Source organism: Somniosus microcephalus, chromosome 3 (genome assembly GCF_052327205.1).
Source record: "Somniosus microcephalus isolate GS21.2 chromosome 3, FLI_Smic_1.0, whole genome shotgun sequence".
Lineage (NCBI taxonomy): Eukaryota > Metazoa > Chordata > Chondrichthyes > Squaliformes > Somniosidae > Somniosus > Somniosus microcephalus.
This window is the reverse complement of record NC_140989.1, coordinates 270,436,393-270,456,187: the sequence shown is the minus strand read 5'-3', so window position 1 is coordinate 270,456,187 and position 19,795 is coordinate 270,436,393. Positions and strand designations below refer to the sequence as shown.

Genomic DNA, 19,795 nt, shown 5'->3' with positions numbered 1-19,795 from the left:
TCAGATGAGATGTTAAACCAAGGTGCCGTCTGCTCTCTCAGGTGGACATAAAAGATCCCATGGCCCGATTTTGAAGAAGAGCAGGGGAGTCCTAGCCAATATTTATCCCTCAATCAACATTATTAAAAGAAACAGGTTATATGTTCATTATCACATTGCTGTTTGTGGGAGCTTACTGAGTGCAAATTGGTTGCCGCGTTTCCTACATTACAACAGTGACTACACTTCAAAAGTACTGCATTGGCTGCAAAGCGCTTTGGGACGTCGTGAAAGGCTCTACGTAAATATGAGTCTTTCTTTTCTTTTTTTATGATGTCAGTTCTTCAGTGTGACAAACAGCTATTTCTGAGTTTTGTAAACAGTTATAGATCATAAAATCACACACTAAGGATTTTCCTTTCTGCTTATTCAAAACAGTTCAGAGAGTATCCAGGGAAGTACAATTACATAAAGTGCTGACTGATTGCGTCCCTTGAGAAACAGACTGCTGTTCTTGAGGGCCATTTAGCTACACTGTGCCACTACTGAGATAGAAGATAGTGCAGCAAACATTAACTTACAGGTAGCAGCCTTGGAGCATGTAAAAAGAGCAGGCAGAAAAAGAGGGTTAGAATTGTCCAGCAGATCTTAGAAATGGACACAAATGGAATGGTGGGGGATGGTAACTAGAAACAGGCCACCGTGGTTACTCAAGGGAACAGGAAACAGTTACGATTAAAAGGTAGAACTGAGTTGTAGGGAACTCCATATCAAGAGGGATTGATGGAATCTTCTGCAAGCACAACCAGGAGGCTGAAATAAAAACAGAAAATGCTGGAACTACTCAGCAGGTCAGGCAGCATCTGAAATGGTGTGTTGTGTCCTGGATGCTTGGGCTCAGGATTTGACCAAGTGAGTGAATAAGACCCTGTGATGGGAAGGGGAGAAGAGAGACAATAGTTTACATGGGAACCCAACAAATCGGTAGGTGTATAATAGAGGTCCTACAATAGAAATTTCAGAGGCTAGGAAAAAGATTGAAGTAAAGTACTTCCAGAGTAGTGATCTTAGTATCACTCCCTGTGTCATGGACTGGACATATTAGTGAGACACAGGTTAGGCAAGCCAATGCATAGCTCAACATAATGGATAGAACATAGCATTTCAAGTTCTTGGGCCACAAATAACAGAAAGATAACTCATAAGGGGGACGGCACTATTGAAGGCAGTCAGGCTTGGGCTGATAAGTGGCAGGTAACATTCACGCCACACACGTGCCAGGCAATGACTATCTCCAACAAGCGAGTGTCTAACCACCGCCCCTTGACATTCAACGGCATTACCATCGTCGAATCCCCCACCATCAATATCCTGGGGGTCACTTAACTGGGCCAGCCACATAAATACTGTGGCAACAAGAGCAGGTCAGAGGCTGGGTATTCTGCAGCAAGTGTCTCACCTCCTGACTCCCCAAAGCCTTTCCACCATTTACAAGGCACAAGTCAGGAGTGCGATGGAATATTCTCCACTTGCCTGGATGAGTGCAGCTCCAACAACATTCAAGAAGCTGGACATCATCCAAGACAAAGCAAACCTGTGACCTCTACCACCTAGAAGGACAAGGGCAGCAGGCGCATGGGAACACCACCAAGTTTCCCTCCAAGTCACACACCATCCTGACTTAGAAGTATATCGCTGTTCCTTCATTATTGCTGGGTCAAAATCCTGGTACTCCCTCCCTAACAGCACTGTGGGAGTACCTTCACCACACAGACTGCAGTGGCTCACCACCACCTTCTCAAGGGCAACTAGGGATAGGCAATAAATGCTGGCCTTGCCAGTGATGCCCACATCCCATGAACAAATAAAAAAGTGTCCCTATCTAACAAGGACAGAGTAATCAGGCAAGTTGGAGTAAGGGAACATTTGGGGTCTAGTGATGATAAAGTTGTTAATTTTAAGGTTGAAACGAGAACAGAACAAATAGTATTAAAAAATTTAAATTGGCTATCAGAAGACTAACACAAATCTATCAATATTAGTTTTGAAATTTTCAATTGACCTAATCGCAACAGTTTGTTGAGGGAGAGAGGCTCAGCATCTTCCTCCACATCTGATGTGGCATCAAGAACATTTTCTTGAAACATCACCTGCCTCCTCCCCTCCCTAATCCACCTCTTTATCACCTTCAAGCTGGACTTTTCCAATGCTCGGTTTGCCAGCCTCCCAACTTTCACCCTCTATAAATTACAAGTTTATCCACGACACCACAGCCTCACCTGCACTAGGCCCGCATCTTTATCACCCCTGTTTCACTGGCTTTTCGTGCCTCAATCAACCAAGATTCCCATCTTCATAGCCCTCCATGACCTCACCGTCCTACCTCCCCCAGCCCTATGCTCATCTTTCAGCCTTAGCTTGTTCTAGTTTCCCACTCGCACAGCCACTATGCCCTCACCCTCTGGAACTCCTTCCCTCAGCATCTCAGTCTTGGCATTTCCTCCAACAGCCTCAAGGCTCTTCATCCCTCCTAACCCCAGCTACCCTTTATCCCTCCTGTTCATGCTACACTGCCTTGTAAAATGCCCGGAGGCATCTCTGTAACCTCCTCCAGCCCTACAACCCTCCGAGATATCTACACTCCTCCAATTCTGGCCTCTTGCGCATTCCCGATTTTAATCGCTCCACCATTGGCGGCCGTGCCTTCAGCTGCCAAGGCCGTAAGCTCTGAAATTCTCTCCCTAAACTTCTCCACCTCTCTTTCCTCCTTTAAGATGCTCCTTGAAACCTACCTCTTTGACCAAGCTCATCTGCCCTAATATCTCCATATGTGGCTCGGGGTCAAATTTTGTTTGATAATGCTCCTGTGAAGCGCCTTGGAAAGTTTTACTACGTTAAAGGCACCATATAAATGTAATTGTTCATAAGGAATGCTATAGAAAATATAAGTTGTAATAATTCACGAGACCAGGGATGGTATCTGGGACCAGAGGACTGACAGTCTCTTTCCAGGAGAGAAAAATGAGCAAAATTAAAACAAGCGCATAATCCGTGCCGCGGCCGCCCGGAGGGGTGGCAAGGCGTTGGCGAAGTGCCAGGTTTGCCTCACTGTGGGTACATTCAGCCACTGCGCGCCGCTGTTACTTCTGTCAGTCGGAGGCACCCGCTCCAGGTGGGCAGTGACGGGCGAGTCGGTGAGTAACAAACTTATGGGCAGTCAGGGCTTCCGACCCAGACTCGACCCCCGGGCTCCTCCCCACCCCGGGCAGTCCCGTAGGCCGGCCTCCTCTCGCCCGCCGAGCTCCGGGCGGAGGAGTCGGGTCTATAAAAGTGCATGTGGAGAAGCGAATTATGTCAGAGTCGAGTTCGGCCTGTGCTCGGGAGCGGGGCCGGTGGGTAAGGTCAGTCGGTACTGACCCCCTGTGTTACTAACCCTCTCTGAAGTCCCTGTAGTTTTCTGACCCAGGCCAGGGCTGGATTGGACTGGGTCAGTTCGCGTGGTCTGGAGATTGCACAAGCCCCAGTGACGGGTAATGTGCTGACGCTCAGCGTGCGGACAGCTCGCAATCCCAGATCCTATCCTCTCACTTGGCTACATTTAATAATTTACTTTATTCATTTTTCATTTTTTTTATAGCATATTAATCATATGGTTGCACCAATTCAGGAACTACCATGGTCCGTAGAGTATTTGTTAGAACTTTGTGAGTATATTTTGCATATCCACGATTAAGTGGGGGAACTTTCTTTTTAATTTTCGCCTTGTCAGTTTTGTATTTGACTTGCATTTATATAGCACCATTCACATTCTCAGGACGTGCCAAACAAACTAATGAATTGCTTTTGAAGTATAGTCACTGCTAATGGTGGTGGGTGGGTGGGAGGGAAGGTCTTTGACATTTAAACATTGCCATTCTTACAATAGCTGCCCCAACTGATTCAGAAAATTGTACCTTAATATTGACCCTGAAACATGGACCCTTGTTCCTTTTGAAAAAGCCCCAATAAACTATTATTGGATTATTTTTTCCACCCACTCAAAAAAGCTGCATGCATTAAATGTTGTAAAATGAAGGGCAAGAAGCAGTAAGTTTGAAGGGAAAATAGATGGCGATTCATTTCAGTGCAGTGAACTGTACATTTGGGGAAAATGGTGAAATGTAAAATTCTTTAAGTGAAGGAACAGAGAGAGTGATCTAGGTGTGCAGATGTAGTGCAAAGATCTTTTAAAGGTGGAATTGCAGGGAAAAAGGCCATTAAAAAGGCAAATGAGATTCTGGGTTTTATATACAGGAGCATTGAATGTAAAAGTAAGAAGAAGAAGAAAGGTTAGGCCACAGCTGGAGTTCTGGGCACACTTGTAGGAAGGATATTCAAGCCACGGAAGGTTTCAGTGATGATTCACTGGAATTATGCCAACAATGAAAGGTTATACTTATGAAGCAATGCTCAAAACATTGTTTTATTTCCAAACTAAAACAGAGAAGGTTCAGAAGACATTTTCAAAATTTTGATTGGTTGTGAGAGGGAAAATATGGAAAGATTGTTTCTACTGGTTGGCATGTAAAGAAAGACTTGCATTTATATAGCGCCTTTCACGACCACCAGACGTCTCAAAGCGCTTTACAGCCAATGAAGTACTTTTGGAGTGTAGTCACTGTTGTATTGTGGGAAAGGCGGCAGCCAATTTGTGCACAGCAAGCTCCCACAAACAGCAATGTGATAATGACCAGATAATCTGTTTTTTTGTTATGTTGATTGAGGGATAAATATTGGCCAAGACACCAGGGATAACTCCCCTGCTCTTCTTCGAAATAGTGCCATGGGATCTTTTACGTCCACCTGAGAGAGCAGACGGGGCCTCGGTTTAACGTCAGCAACAAGGGAACATGGAACATAGACTGAGGATTATCACCGGAAAAAAATGAAGTGGGATGTCAGGAAAAAAACCTCACACAGAGGGTTATTAGAATGTGGAATGTTTTGCCACAAGTGGTGAATGAAGCGGAGGCTATAACATGATTTAAAAGGGAACTGGATAAGTATTTGAAAAGGAACAATATAAAAGGATACTGAGAATGGACAACAGAATGGATTAAGAGTAGATTGCTCCCCTTGAAGACCTAGTGGTGACCAGTACAGGCATAATGGGCTGAATGACCTGCTGTCCTGTAATTTATATGTTCTGATGCAGTGGTCTGTTTTAGTCAGAAAAGTACAAAATTGCCATCAGGCATTTGGTTTCTATTTTGAGTGGTAATACTGTCCTCCCTCAGCCAAAAGTTATTCTACAAATTAACCTTTTAAGTACAGTAAATTTAACAGTTCTTATTCTTCCTGTCCCTTTTCTCTCTGCCCTCTTCATGCCACCATGTAGAGCTGAACAGTCTTCGAGTACATTCAGTTCATACTGGTGGGGTGGGGGGCAAAGTCAGACAGCACATTGCACAGATCTGTGCTGAAGAAGAATAAACAGATCTGGGATCCCCTATCACAGGGCAAGGCTGTTGCTTTGACCCAGTTCGGTATGTCCCCTCACAGGGTAAGGCTGTTGCTTTGACCCAGTTCAGTATGTCCCCATACAGGGTAAGGCTGTTGCTTTGACCCAGTTCAGTATGTCCCCTCACAGGGTAAGGCTGTTGCTTTGACCCAGTTCGGTATGTCCCCTCACAGGGTAAGGCTGTTGCTTTGACCCAGTTCAGTATGTCCCCATACAGGGTAAGGCTGTTGCTTTGACCCAGTTCAGTATGTCCCCTCACAGGGTAAGGCTGTTGCTTTGACCCAGTTCAGTATACCTCCTAACTGGGTAAGGCTGTCAATTTGTCCCAGGTGAAGTGACCTCACTAGTAATAGAGCTAAAATCTGGTGCTGCATGGCATATTATTTTTGTATTCCAAATTCCAATTACTACAATGATTCATTAAATATTTGCATGCACAGCATTTCCCCTTTAAGTAGTAGCTTAGAAATGAGGCTTGGGTTTGAATTTATAAGAAAAAACCTTTGGCAGACAATGTAGCGGATGATGAAGATTGACAAAACAATGAGTCTTTCATTTGCCTCAAATCATGTGAGTTTTTAAGTTGCATAAATCTAATAAATGCAGATTTATTAGTAAAGTAGATGCTAAACTTTTTTTTTTTTTTAAAGGCCATAATTGCTGTGTTAGTGCCCTGATGGCTCAGTGAATAAATGTACCATCTAGTGGTACTGAGCCATAGAGACCAGGAAGGCCCCAAGTTTGACCTCCAGTCTGTGTTGACTTTGCTGATCTCAGCCAAGGCAGCAATTTGCAAGCTACAATTCTCCTCTCATTCATGAGCGCTATGCATGAACTTTCTGTTGGAAAGTGCGTGTGTGGACACTGGATGAAAATGGGATTGAGCTTGGCTGCGATGCCTTCTCTGTGATTCAGTAGCCTGTCAACACTTGTCTGTGTTTGTAGCTGGAGAATGACTGCTTAGGTGAGGTACCAGAGGGCACCCTTTTCCTCTGGAACTGTACCTCAGCATGAGTTAGCCTAGATTTTCCAACATGGGTGCTGTTTAGATCTGAATATTTAGAAGTGAATTTTAGACAGATTCAAATGGAGGTGTGTTGTTCCACGCAATTTTCTGAGATTTGTTCAGTAGCATAGCTTCAGGTGTAGATTTGGACAGGTGTGGGCAGCGCAGGAGTGGTGGGAGCAGAAAAGTGCATGTAGATGAAATTTAATAGGATGTGGATAATTAAAGAGAAGTGGCAGAATAGGCTAACAAAAAATCTAAAGGCTGTTGGAAGGGTTCCAAGTATCCTAGCAACAGATGGTACAGCTCTGTATTTACGACTCAAACCCTGTGAAGGTAGTTCTCCATGGTCATCCCCATGTAGTTTGAACAATGCGGATTTGGCTTTTGGCATCTTGGTGGGTGCAGCTAATCAGGCTAAGATGGCTGTTGATCACCCTGGCATGCCTTCTTGCATGCACTACCACCAAAAGCAGGACATACTGAGATTGGGTGCGTCTGAGGCATTCACATATCCTAATAGGCCTGCTGTCTCGGCTTTCTTTGGGAATAGGAGCCTCCACCTGCACTAATCATCTGCCAAATTTCGGTATATTCACCTCTGTAGATGTGGGTGTGCGGGTACAGGCAGGTGGTCACAGAGCATCTCTTATATAGCCTAACCTGCCTGGCAACCCTCCATTGATTCTCTTCCAAACCTGTCAAATGAGGAATTCCTATTGGGGAAACCCATTGTTAGGTTTATTGGTGCTGGCGGAGAAAATTGGAATAAATTGGCACAAAAGCTCACAAGGACTTTAGTGCTAGCTGAAAAAAATGGTCAGGAAATGGCCACATAATTATCGCAGCCTAGCAACCCTGGATACCCAGTTCACATGGACACAATTAAGGATGGACATCCTGCGTGGCAGAATTTTGGAAAATAGCGTGCGGGAGGTCCCCTTCCCCAAGCGAATATTAAAATGAAGCTACTGCCTGTTTTAGGCGGGGGCTTCCTTTACACATTGTCATCACCCCTGGAAATGCATGAGCATCAGATCTCTCTCCACTTTTCTAACCAGGTCTGCCCGATTTACACCTGTAAATTGGGTGGACCCGATTCGAACGTCCAGGCTGGTGTGTTCGGGGATGCTGGTGGAAGGAGAAGCAATGTGTGCGTAATAGTAATATAAATTTGATCTGTTTGTTTTGAAAAATAATCAGCAGAAAGTTACTTTTGCTGATTGTATTCTGCCCTTTGTCTTTAGTAATGTACTTGCTAATGTACCAAGTGCTGGATTGAATGCAGAGGGTAAATAAGGAACTGTATCTGATGGAAATTTCCTAATCTAACCTCATTAGTTGGAACCAGGAAGGATGTGCCCAACACAGCAACTGAAAACATCCAGTGTACAGACACTCCTCTGTGAACTGTCATTTAGCTGCTGTGAAACTGTATTCATCTCATATTCTGAGAGCAGAGTTTTCAGAAATTTTCTACTTACAGTGGAGCTGCTTTATTATGTACAGAAGACATTTCAGAGGTTTGCGTGGCTTTATTGTTGGGGATTCTTTTATTATATCCAAACAGAAGAGGATATTTTCCTTTCCCAATTAATCCCTTCCCCCCTGAATGTACTGGTTCTTTTTGGTGTACTGTTCCATGAGCACCAGCCACCTTCTGGTACCTTGTCTAAATGGGAATTCTTCATGTTGAGCCTAGATAGTGAGTGTTGCAGGTTGGTCGGGGGACATCTAAATGTCCAAACCTGTGCTCATCTGATATCTACCCCCCGACACACAGACACTTTCCAGTAGTGTTGACTGTATCGTGATCAGGAGTAGGAATCGGCCATAGATGCCTCAATACCTTGTCATCAATCAATTTCCCTCTTCAGGTCCCGCAGCTGATTGTCAAAAGTAACTCATCCATACTGCACCACGTTTAGGAGCACCCTAACAAACACCTTCTGGAGCACTCGCAATGCAGGCAAATGCCTTTTCAATGTTTATACTCCTTCCTGTTCTTGTGTTTTTATATAGAAATTATTACTGCTCATTTCCAAATCTGAAGTACTTTCTGTTTGGATGACAGTGAAACTTTCTGCATTTTCCCATTTAAGCTCCAATCCCACATTCACTTCAAATTTTCTGTTTGGTCTGCTTCTTTATGGACACATGCTGTTAACGCTGTCACAGGGCTATAACACTTTCTACTTAAGTTCTTCTTTTCTGGCCTTGTCCTACATTTTTCCAATAATCTTTCCATCAACACATCCACAACTGGTTTCATGCAGTTTGTCTATCCCCTTCTTCCATTTCTGCTGCTTTCTTCAGCCAGAAGTCTTCATGGTCCCATCTTAACTTGAAGACTTTTTTCACCGTTGTGCTTATCATTTCTTCTGTTCTTATCCACAATTGAATCATCTGTAATTTTGTCCGCTTAACCTCCTCTTGGTTTCTGGCTTGTGCTAATTTTCCTGCTTTATGCTCTTTGACTTGAGCACTTCCTTTATTCTCAGAGGAACATTGGAAGATAGGAACACGAGTAGGCTGTTCAGCCCCTTGAGTCTGTTCTACCATTAAATCAGATCATGGCTGATCTGTACCTCAACTCCATTTACCTGGCTTTGATCCATGTCCTTTGATACCCTTACCTAATAAAAATTTATCAATCTCAGTCTTGAAAATTTCAATTGACCCAGCATCCACAGCCTTTTGGGGGGGAGGGAATTCCGGATTTCCATGATGCTTAGTGTGGAAAAACTGCTTCCTGATTTCACTCCTAAATGGCCTAACTTTAATTTTAGGATTATTCCCCTTGTTCTGGATTCCCCCACCAGAGGAAACAGCTTCTCTATATCTACCCTATCGAATCCCTTTATCATTTTAAGCACCTCAATTAGATTACTTCTCCAGCTTCTAAAGTCCAGGGAATGCAAACCAAGTTAATGCAACTTTCTTCATAATTTTACCCTATAAGCCTTGGTATCAATTTGATGAATCTGCGCTGTACCCGCTCCAAGGCCAATATATCCTTCCTGAGGTCCATTGCCCAAACGTGAACACAATTCTCCAGGTGGGGTTTCGCCAAGGCTCTGTACAACAGAAGCAACACTTCCTTCATTTTGTATTCCAATCCCCTTTTAACACAGCCTCCTTGTACGTATCCCACAGCCTCTCCACATCTCTCTGCTTGGGCAGGTCAGCAAGCAGGGCAAATTGCTTGTTACGACTCAGAACTGAGACTCCTTTGCTAGGTCCTTAAATGTATCAATGTCCTTTTTTGTAACCATTCTTTGACTGCGTCTCTTTGCCAGTTTCACCCATAGTTGATCAGCAAGGTGAAGGCCAGTTTCAGTCTCTGCTACTTGTGTACCTCCTCAAATGGCACAGTGGTGTAAGGTGTTCCACACTCACTGCTATTTACTTGATTAATGTCATCTTATCTGGTGAGCTCTAGGTTGGCTTGTATCTCTCTTGCTATCAGTACATGTTACAAGTTGTTTCTGATTAGCTGTCTTCCACTGTCATTTTCTGCACCAATTCCCTTCAACTGCAGAAACTAAAGGTAAAGTGGGCATAGACGACCTCTAGTAAAAGGCAGCAGATAAACCCTGTAGTGAGACAAACTGCATGCATGTAAAAGGTGTAGGAGTGGCCTAGTAACTACAATGGTGTTACTTTGGATTTGATGAGCACTAACCATAGCCTCACTCCATGTTGGAATTCTTCACTGACTAGTTACATAGAAACATAGAAGATAGGAGCAGGAGTAGGCCATTCGGCCCTTCGAGCCTGCTCTGCCATTCAATGAGATCATGGCTGATCATCCAAATTCAGTACCCTGTCCCTGCCTTCTCCCCATATCCCTTGATCCCTTTAGCCTTAAGAAATATATCCAACTCTTTTTTGAATATATTTAATGAACTGGCCTCCACCGCCCTCTGTGGCAGAGAATTCCACAGGTTCACCACTCTCTGGGTGAAGAAATTCCTCCTCATTTCAGTCCTAAATGGCTTACCCCTTATCCTTAGACTATGACCCCTGGTTCTGGACTCCCCGGGCATCATAATCATCTTTCCTGCATCTAGTCTGTCCAGGCCTGACAGAATTTTATAGGTTTCGATGAGATCCCCTCTCAATCTTCTAAACTCCAGTGAGTATAATCCCAATCGACACAATCTCTCCTCATACGTCATTCCTGCCATCCCAGGTATCAGCCTGGTGAATCTTCGCTGCACTCCTTCCATGGCAAGAACGTCCTTCCTCAGGTAAGGCAACCAAAACTGCACACAATACTCAAGGTGCGGTCTCACCAAGGCCCTGTACAACTGTAGCAAGACATCCTTGTTCCTGTACTCGAACCCTCTTGCTACGAAGGCCAACATACCATTTGCCTTCTTAACCGCCTGCTTCACCTGCATGCTTACCTTCAGCGACTGGTGCACAAGAACACCCAGGTCTCTTTGCACTTCCCCTTCTCCCAATCTATTGCCATTCAAATAATAATCTGCCTTCCTGTTTTTGCCACCAAAGTGGATAACCTCACATTTATCCACATTATAGTGCATTTGCCATGTTTCTGCCTAATCACCCAATCTGTCCAAATCGTACTGGAGTTTCACGACATCCTCCTCACAGCTTACCCTCCCACCCAGCTTTGTGTCGTCTGCAAATTTGGAGATATTACATCCAATTCCCTCGTCCAGATCATTAATATATATTGTGAACAGCTGGGGTCCTAGGACCGATCCTTGCGGTACCCCACTAGTCACTGCCTGCCACTCGGAAAATGACCCGTTTATTCCAACTCTTTGCTTTCTGTCCGCCAACCAGTTCTCTATCCAAGTCAATACCTTGCCCCCAATCCCATGTGCCTTAATTTTGCATGCTAATCTCTTATGTGGGACCTTATCGAAAGCCTTCTGAAAGTCCAAATACACCACATCCACTGGTTCTCCCTTATCTATTTTACCAGTTACATCCTCAAAAAATTCCAGTAGATTAGTCAAGCACGATTTCCTTTTGTAAATCCATGTTGACTTTGTCCAATCCTGTCACTGCTTACCAAGTGCTCTGCTATTTACATCTTTTATAATAGATTCTAGCATTTTCCCCACTACCAATGTCAGGCTTACCGGTCTATAATTCCCCGCTTTTTCTCTACCACCTTTTTTGAATAGTGGGGTAACATTAGCTACCCTCCAATCCATGGGTACTGTTCCAGAGTCTATCGAGTTCTGGAAGATGACCAGCAATGCATCTACTATTTCTAGGGCCACTTCCTTATGTACCCTGGGATGTAGATTATCAGGCCCTGGGGATTTATCGGACTTCAGTCCCATCAATTTTCCTAACACCATTTCCCTACAATACTGATTTCTTTCAGTTCCACCCTTTCATCAGGCCCTATGTTCCCCGGCATCTCTGGGAGGTTATTTGTGTCCTCCTTTGTGAAGACAGAACCAAAGTATGAATTTAGTTGGTCGGCCATTTCTTTGTTTCCCATTATAAATTCCCCTGATTCTGACTGTAAGGGACCTACGCTTGACTTCACCAATCTTTTTCTCTTCACATATCTATAAAAGTTTTTACAGTTCAGGGTGAAGAAAAGATTTTGTGTTGGATCGATTCTGACCCTCAAAAGCACTCCTGTTGCCCAGTCCCTGTTGGGATTGGGGACTCAAACGACTGTGATCCTGGTTGTACAAGACAAGGGTGAATTCACAGGTCCCACACTCCCACTGGGGAGCCACGCTTGACAAGAGTACGGGTCAGGGATACAACGCTACTGTCAATTCACTGACCCTTGTTCAATTATGATGTGGCTCCCTGCTGGGAGCCGCGGGTTGGTGAACTTGCCCTACAGTCACTATCTATGCAGAATATTCAATCCTGTGCTACTTTAATTGTGGGCAGAAGTTTAAGTATTCAGGAGTCAAATTTTGTGAAAATCTCACCGTACTGTTCATGCATAAGAACTCAATTGCAAGTGACTTGAAAAAAGGTATGTGTATGACAAGTTAACTTCTCTTCCCAGTTCTCTGTACCCTCTCTTCTGCCCCACCCCGGCCCCAATACTCCGCAAAAACCCAGCAGTTGCTGGTATCGCTGACTCTTTGAAGGGGATTATGCTCGTTGGGGAGGGGAAAGGGTGTGGGAGGAGGAGGGATGCATTTATTTATTTTCTCCTTTTCTCATTTTCCCAGTTATTAGCTTGTGAACAAGCATCACGTGATTCTAGATTCAGGTATGACAAGATTTGCTGATTACCTTAACAGCTACTTAATCAAACTGCTAATTTCATTTTTATATATGCTGGATTCCTGAACTGAATATTTAGGGCATAGAAATCAGCCTGGCTTGCACTTAACTTTTATGTATGTCAGTGCAGTAATAATAATAATAATAATAATTCAACTTTATTGTCATTGTACAATGCACAAGTACATGAACAACAAAATGTGATCTTGCAAGCTCCCATGAGTCCAGTACAAATAACATTAACATTAAACGTAAATAGCACCGTCCTGGGAGAAGCAAAGCCGCTGCGTCTGTGCGCGCCGCCATTCCATTTCCACCATTCCTCCTATCTTCAGCCCAACGCCCGGGCCTGCTCACCAGCCGCCCCTCCCGGGGCTCCTTCCGTGACCTTCTCACCAACCGCCCCTCCTCGGGGCTCCTTCCGTGACCTTCTCACCAACCGCCCCTCCTCGGGGCTCCTTCCGTGACCTTCTGCACCTGGTCTTCCCTGATGGTCACCCCTCCAGGTACTAACCAGGCCTGGCTCTGCTTAGCTTCCAAGCCTTGCCAGCGACCCTGTCCCTAGTCCCAGGAAGGAAGAAATTGATTTTAGTTGCTATGTACTTTACTTTCAGGTCAATTGTAATTCTATCAATAACTGCAGGTTTGAGTGCAGAATGCTTCAGTTTCTGTGCAAATTACCTGATCAATATTATTATTTCCTATATTTGGGATTTTCTTCTTGCCAGTTCACTTTAGATGCGGCTCTATTGCTCCAAAGGTTCTCTTACCAGTGAGTACCAAGTGGTTTTGGCTCCATTCACAAGAAGTAGATTAACCTTCCAGTCACTCAGCAATCCAACTGGCCAGTGATAGCATTAGTACACAGTGTGCCATAGCTGCAAGATACAGTCTGTTAACAATGGGCACTTGTATTCTATGAGATAAAAGGCAAAGCTTTTGTTCAGAGGTTTTCTTTGTAGTCATGAATGAGAAACCCTGGGAGCATGACTTGCTAAAACAAGTTAAACAGAACAATGAGCAATGCAAACCTGCAGGTTAATGATAGGCAAGTGCAGACCTCCACCAGAAACTCAATATTTATATCTGGTGACTCCTTTCCCCAGTCCATATTAAAATATGTCTTCAGTTGCAACATATGAATTTTCTATAGACTTCAGTGAGTGTTTGTGCTGTTTCGTATATTGTCTAGTATTTTATTTCCTATGTAATTCATCCCTCTCCCTAACATCTGAGGCTGAACCACACTATTCACAACCTTGGTGTCATATTTGACCCTGAAATGAGCTTCTGACCACATATCTGCGGCATAACTAAGACTGCTTATTTCCACCTCCGTTACATCGCCCGTCTCCGCCCTTGCCGCAGTTCATCCACTGCTGAAACCGTCATCCATGCCTTTGTTACCCCAAGACTTGACTATTCCAAAGCATTCCTGGCTGGCCCCTCACATTCTACCCTATGTAAACTTGAGATCATCTAGAACTTGGCTGCCCGTGTCCTAACTCGCACCAAGTCCCGTTCGCCCATCACCCCTGTGCTATCTGGTTCCCGGTTAATCATAATCATAATAATCATAATCAACTTTATTGTCATTGTTAGTGCACAAGTGCAGTACAACGAAATGTAGGCTTGCGGCTCCCGAGAGTGTACATTTAGATTAAGACATTTAAACATTCAACATTCATTTGGCTTGTAATACATTAACATAAACATAACCATAATAAAGTGCATTGGCAGCTGTGCAGGCTTTAGAGTTTATTTGTGGAGTTCAGTAGGATGACAGCCCTGGGAAAGAAGCTGTTCCTAAATCTGGTCGTTCGGGTGCGAATGCATCTGTAGCGTCTCCCAGATGGCAGGAGGGCGAACAGACTGTGGCTGGGGTGGGTAGGGTCTTTGATGATGGTCAGTGACCTCTGTAAACAGCGTTTCTGGTATATGTGCTCTATGGTCGGTAGCCGGGTGCCGGTAATGCGTTGGGCAGTTTTGACTACCTGCTGCAGGGCTTTCCGGTCATAGTAGCTACAGCTGCCATACCATACTGTGATACAGTTCGTCAGGATGCTCTCTATTGTGCAGCGGTAAAAGTTAGAGAGGATCAGGGGTGACAGGTTACATCCCTTCAGCCTCCTTAGGAAATATAGGCACTGCTGGGCCTTCTTCACCAGAGAGGAGGTATTGAGGGACCAGGAGAGGTCTTCCGTGATGCGGACTCCGAGGAACTTAAAGCTGTCCACCCTTTCCACCACAGCCCCATGGATGTGGATGGGGGTGTGACTTCCGCCTTTAGACTTCCTGAAGTCCACAATGATTTCTTTGGTTTTCTTGATGTTAAGGGCCAGGTTGTTATCGGCGCACCACTTCACGAGATGCTGGACCTCCTCCCTGTAGGCTGACTCATCGTTGTTGGTGATCTGGCCTACTACCGTGGTATCACCCGCAAACTTGATGATGGTGTTGGAACCATGAACAGCCACACAGTCGTGGGTGAAGAGGGAGTAGAGGAGGGGGCTCAGCACACATCCTTGTGGGGCCCCCGTGTTCAGGGTCAGGGGGGGGGGGAGGTGTGGTTACCTAATTTGACAGACTGGGGTCTGTTTGTTAGGAAGTCCAGGGTCCAGTTGCAGAGGGAAGTGTTCAGGCCAAGAGTGTGGAGTTTGGTGGCCAGCTTGTTGGGGACGATAGTGTTGAATGCTGAGCTGTAGTCTATGAACAGCATTCTGATGTAGGTCTCTTTACCTTCTAAGTGATTCAGTGCAGAGTGTAGAGCAGTTGTGATTGCATCCTCCGTTGATCTGTTTGCACGATAGGCAAACTGGTGTTGGTCAAGAGAGGCGGGAACACTGGCTTTGATGTGAGCCAGGACCAGTCTCTCGAAACACTTCATTATGATGGGTGTGAGTGCGACAGGTCGATAGTCGTTCAGGCACGTCACAGCCGTTTGCTTTGGCACAGGAATAATGGTAACGGTCTTGAAGCATGTAAGGACTACTGCCTGGGCCAAAGACAGATTGAAGATGGCGGTGAAGACATCAGCCAGCTGATCAGCACATTGCTTGAGTACCCGTCCAGGGATGCTATCCGGTCCAGCAGCCTTTCGTGTGTTCACTCCGCGTAGAACACCCCTTACTTCGGAGGTCGACAGAGTGAGCACCTGGTCTTCCGGGGGTGGCAAGGCTTTGGTAGCCGGCTCCCTGTTGTCCCTGTCGAAGCGAATGTAGAAGTTGTTAAGCTCCTCCGGAAGGGAGGCATCGCTAACCGGGGGGCTGGTGTTTTTGCTCTTGTAGTCAGTGATGGACTGGATGCCTTGCCACATGCGCCAGGGGTCCGAGTTGTTGTGGAAATGATCCTCTATCCGCAGTGTCTGTTTCCTTTTGGCAGTCCTGATACCCTTTTTTAGGTTGGTCCTAGCTGCACTGTAAGCCGCCGCGTCGCCAGATTTAAATGCTGCGTCGCGTGCTTTCAACAGCGAGCGGACCTTTCCGTTCATCCAGGGTTTCTGGTTGGGGTATGTCCTGATATTTTTATGGGTCGTGATGACCTCGACGCAACTGTTAATGTAGAATAGCACTGTGGATGCGTATTCCTCGATGTCATTATGGGCAAACATGCCCCAATCAGTGCGTTCGAAGCAATCCTGAAGCTCCGAGACTGCCCCCTCTGGCCATACATTCACTGATCTCACTGATGTTCTCACACTTTTGATGAGCGGTTTGTATGCCTTGATTTCAAAATTCTCATCCTTGTTTTCAAATCCCTCCATGGCCTCGCCCCTCCCTATCTCTGTAATCTCCTCCAGCCCCACAACCCCCCGAGATATCTGCGCTCCTCTAATTCTGCCCTCTTGCGCATCCCTGATTATAATCGCTCAACCTTTGGTGGCCGTGCCTTCTGTTGCCTAGGTCCTAAGCTCTGGAATTCCCTGCCTAAACCTCTCCGCCTCGCTACCTCTCTTTCCTCCTTTAAGACGCTTCTTAAAACCTACCTCTTTGACCACCTGCCATAATTTATCCTTATGTGGCTCGGTGTCAAATTTTTAATGTTATAATACTCCTGTGAAGCGCCATGGGACATTTTACTACATTAAAGGCGCTATATAAATACAAGTTGTTGCTGTATGTATTCTGTCTTCTTAAACCCCTGTCTCCTCCACCTTCACCTCCAACAAGAAGTGCGAGGAGTTCATGGACTTCTTTGTCACTGAGATTGAGACTATCTGATCAGCTGCCTCTGCCGCTTCCCTCCCTTCCCCTAGTCCACCGGGCCAAACTTCCTCTAAGGTTCCCCCCTGCCCTAGCCCTGAACTTGCATCTTTCTCTAGTTTCTCTCCTATCTCCCTTCATGCCCTCTGTGAACTCATCCTGTCCATGAGGCCCGCCTCCTGCTCTCTCGACCCAATTCCCACTAAACTGCTGAGCACCAACTTCCGTTCCTGGCCCCCACATTAGCTGATACTGTTATTAACGGTTCTCTTTCCTCAGGTACTGTCCCCCTCTCCTTCAAATCTGCCGTCATCACCCCACTCCTCAAAAAACCAACCCTTAACCTCTCTGTCCTTGCAAATTACCGCCCCATCTCCAACCTCCCTTTCATCTCCACATTTATTGACCGTGCTGTCGCCTCCCAACTCGTGCCCAACTTTTCCGGAACTCCATGTTTGAATCCCTCCAGCCAGCTTTCTGCTCCAGCCAGCTTTCTGCCCCTGCCCTACCAAAACGGCCCTTATCAAAGTCACAAATGACATCCTATGTGACTGTGACAATGGTAAACTATCCCTCCTTGTCCTTCTCGAGCTGTTTGCAGCCTTTGACACAGTTGACCACACCATCCTCCTGCAACGCCTCTTCACCATCGTCCAGCTTGGGGGGGACTGCATTCGCCTGGTTCCATTCTTATCTGTCTAATCGTAGCCAGAGAATCACCTGCAATGACTTCTCTTCCCGTTCTCGCACTGTTATCTCTTGTGTCCCCCAAGGATCTATCCTTAGCCCCCTCTTATTTCTCATCTACATGCTGCTTCTTGGTGACATAATCCGAAAACACAGCGTCAGTTTCCACATGTATGCTGACGACACCCAGCTCTACCTCATTACCACCTCGCTCGACTCCTCCACGGTGTCTAAATTGTCACACTGCTTGTCCAACATCTAGTACTGGATGAGCAGAAATTTCCTCAAACTAAATATGGGAAAGATCAAAGCCATTGTCTTCGGTTCCCACCACAAACTCCATTCCCTAGCCAACTCCATCCCTCTCCCTGCAATTGTCTGAGGCTGAACCAGACTGTTCGCAACACTGGTATTGTATTTGACCCCAAGCTGAGCTTCCGACCACATATCCGCACCATCACTAAGACCACATACTTCCACCTCTGTAACATTGCCCTACTCCATCCCGCCTCAGCTCATCTCCTGCTGAAACCCTCATCCATGCCTTTGTTACCTCTAGACTTGACTATTCAAATGCACTCCTGGCCAACCTCCCATCTTGCACCCTCCGTAAACTTGTCCTAACTCGCACTGAGTCCTGTTCACCCATAACCACTGTGCTTGCTGACCTACATTGGCTCCCGGTTAAGCAACACCCCAATTTTAAAATTCTAATCCTTGTTTTCAAATCCCTCTGTTACCTCCTCCGACCCTACAACCCTCCGAGATCGCTGCGCTCCTCCAATTCTGGCCTCTTGAGCATCCCGATTTTAATCGCTCCACTATTGGCGACCGTCCCTTCAGTTGCCTAGGCCCTAAGCTGTTGTTGTTCATTCTCGGTACTTGGGTGTCGCTGGCAAGGCCAGCATTTATTACCCATCCCTAGTTGCCCTTGAGAAGGTAGTGCAGAACCTTCTTACTGAACCGCTACAATCCATGTGGTGACGGTCCGCCCTCCGTGCTGTTGGGTAGGGATGCCAAACTTGCTAGTGCTGTAGTGACAGCCATGTATTTTCAGGTGTGTGTGTGTGTTTTAAAAAAAGAAAATCTATCAAGGTATTTATTCCAAAACTCCACTCCCCAATGGCCAATGAACTGCACAGCCAAATCAACCAGAAACCCAAGCCAGTTTTAGTAATAAAAACACTATCTGGCGTGTGGTCATTGCTCCTCTGAAACTGTTTTCTCTTATTCCTCCTGAGCTGCAATTACGCCACTCTGCATGCTACGTGCATCCTCACAATGCTGGAATCAAAATAGATGGCATAGTATCTTCCTCTAATTCATTCTTTCCCAAGACTTCAAAATTGTGGAATTCCTGACCTTCCTCTATCTTCCTTCCTCCAAAAATCTAAAGGCTTTTACAACACATGATTACTACCATTTGCTGATTCGCTTCACCTTCTTTCCTACTAGTTTCATCCCGGGTGGTGTTGTGCACTGTGGCCCATAGCCCTTCACACAGATTTCTCAATTTAACAAATACGAAAGATTAAGGCAAATAGAATTAGCTGATGGTGAGATATAAGTGAACCTTCAAGTGCTAGTGCCCTCTGTAGTCACTTGAAATTCAGATTTGTGGTTTACTGTTGTTGGGATCCTGGGGTACTGTTCTTGTCGTGTATCATTATTACCCTGTATGTTTTCCTGAAACCTTGTTGATCCTCCAAATTTAGCCCCCCTTTCTAGGAATTCTTCGATTAGTGATGGCGGAGACCAAAGAATTAGATATATTCAAGGAGCCACTCTTTATTTTGGAAAACGGGGATCTGTACACAAACCCAACAGAAGTAAAAATGAGTCAGTTTATCCTGCCGTGTCACGCCAACCACCGCGGAGAGCTGAGTGCAGGGCAACTGCTGAAGTGGATGGACACGACAGCCTGCCTGTCTGGTGAGTTGCATTATTTGCCAAATCCAACTTTGCAGAAGACTACACCGACATCTGCATATAAAGGAAAAGGATGATTTTGGGTTAAAATACTTATGGAATCACTGAATACTTACAGCACAAAAACAGGCCATTTGGCCCATCAAAGCTGTGCCAGTATTTTCTCCACATGAGCCACCTAGTCTAACCCACTGCTCCTGCTTGCTCCTCATAGCCTATTTCTTTTTCAAGCAATTACCTGACATT

At 45.5% G+C, this 19,795-nt stretch overlaps 1 protein-coding gene across 3 annotated transcripts in view; it reads left to right on the top strand.

Moving 5' to 3' along the window:
- The first annotated feature begins 3,116 nt into the window (after window positions 1-3,116).
- The window catches only part of acot11a (acyl-CoA thioesterase 11a), a 101,193-nt gene continuing 84,514 nt past the window's right edge, over window positions 3,117-19,795 (top strand). The window contains exons 1-4 of one of the 3 annotated variants that reach the window (XM_085982492.1): window positions 3,140-3,173; window positions 3,617-3,683; window positions 12,677-12,717; window positions 19,349-19,552. In XM_085982492.1, the coding sequence (XP_085838618.1) occupies window positions 19,366-19,552 (187 nt within the window). In that variant the 5' untranslated portion in view covers window positions 3,140-3,173; window positions 3,617-3,683; window positions 12,677-12,717; window positions 19,349-19,365. Of the gene's footprint in view, window positions 3,174-3,616; window positions 3,684-12,676; window positions 12,718-19,335; window positions 19,553-19,795 lie in introns of all 3 variants that reach the window. The other 2 variants (XM_085982491.1, XM_085982490.1) reach the window with 2 other exon arrangements.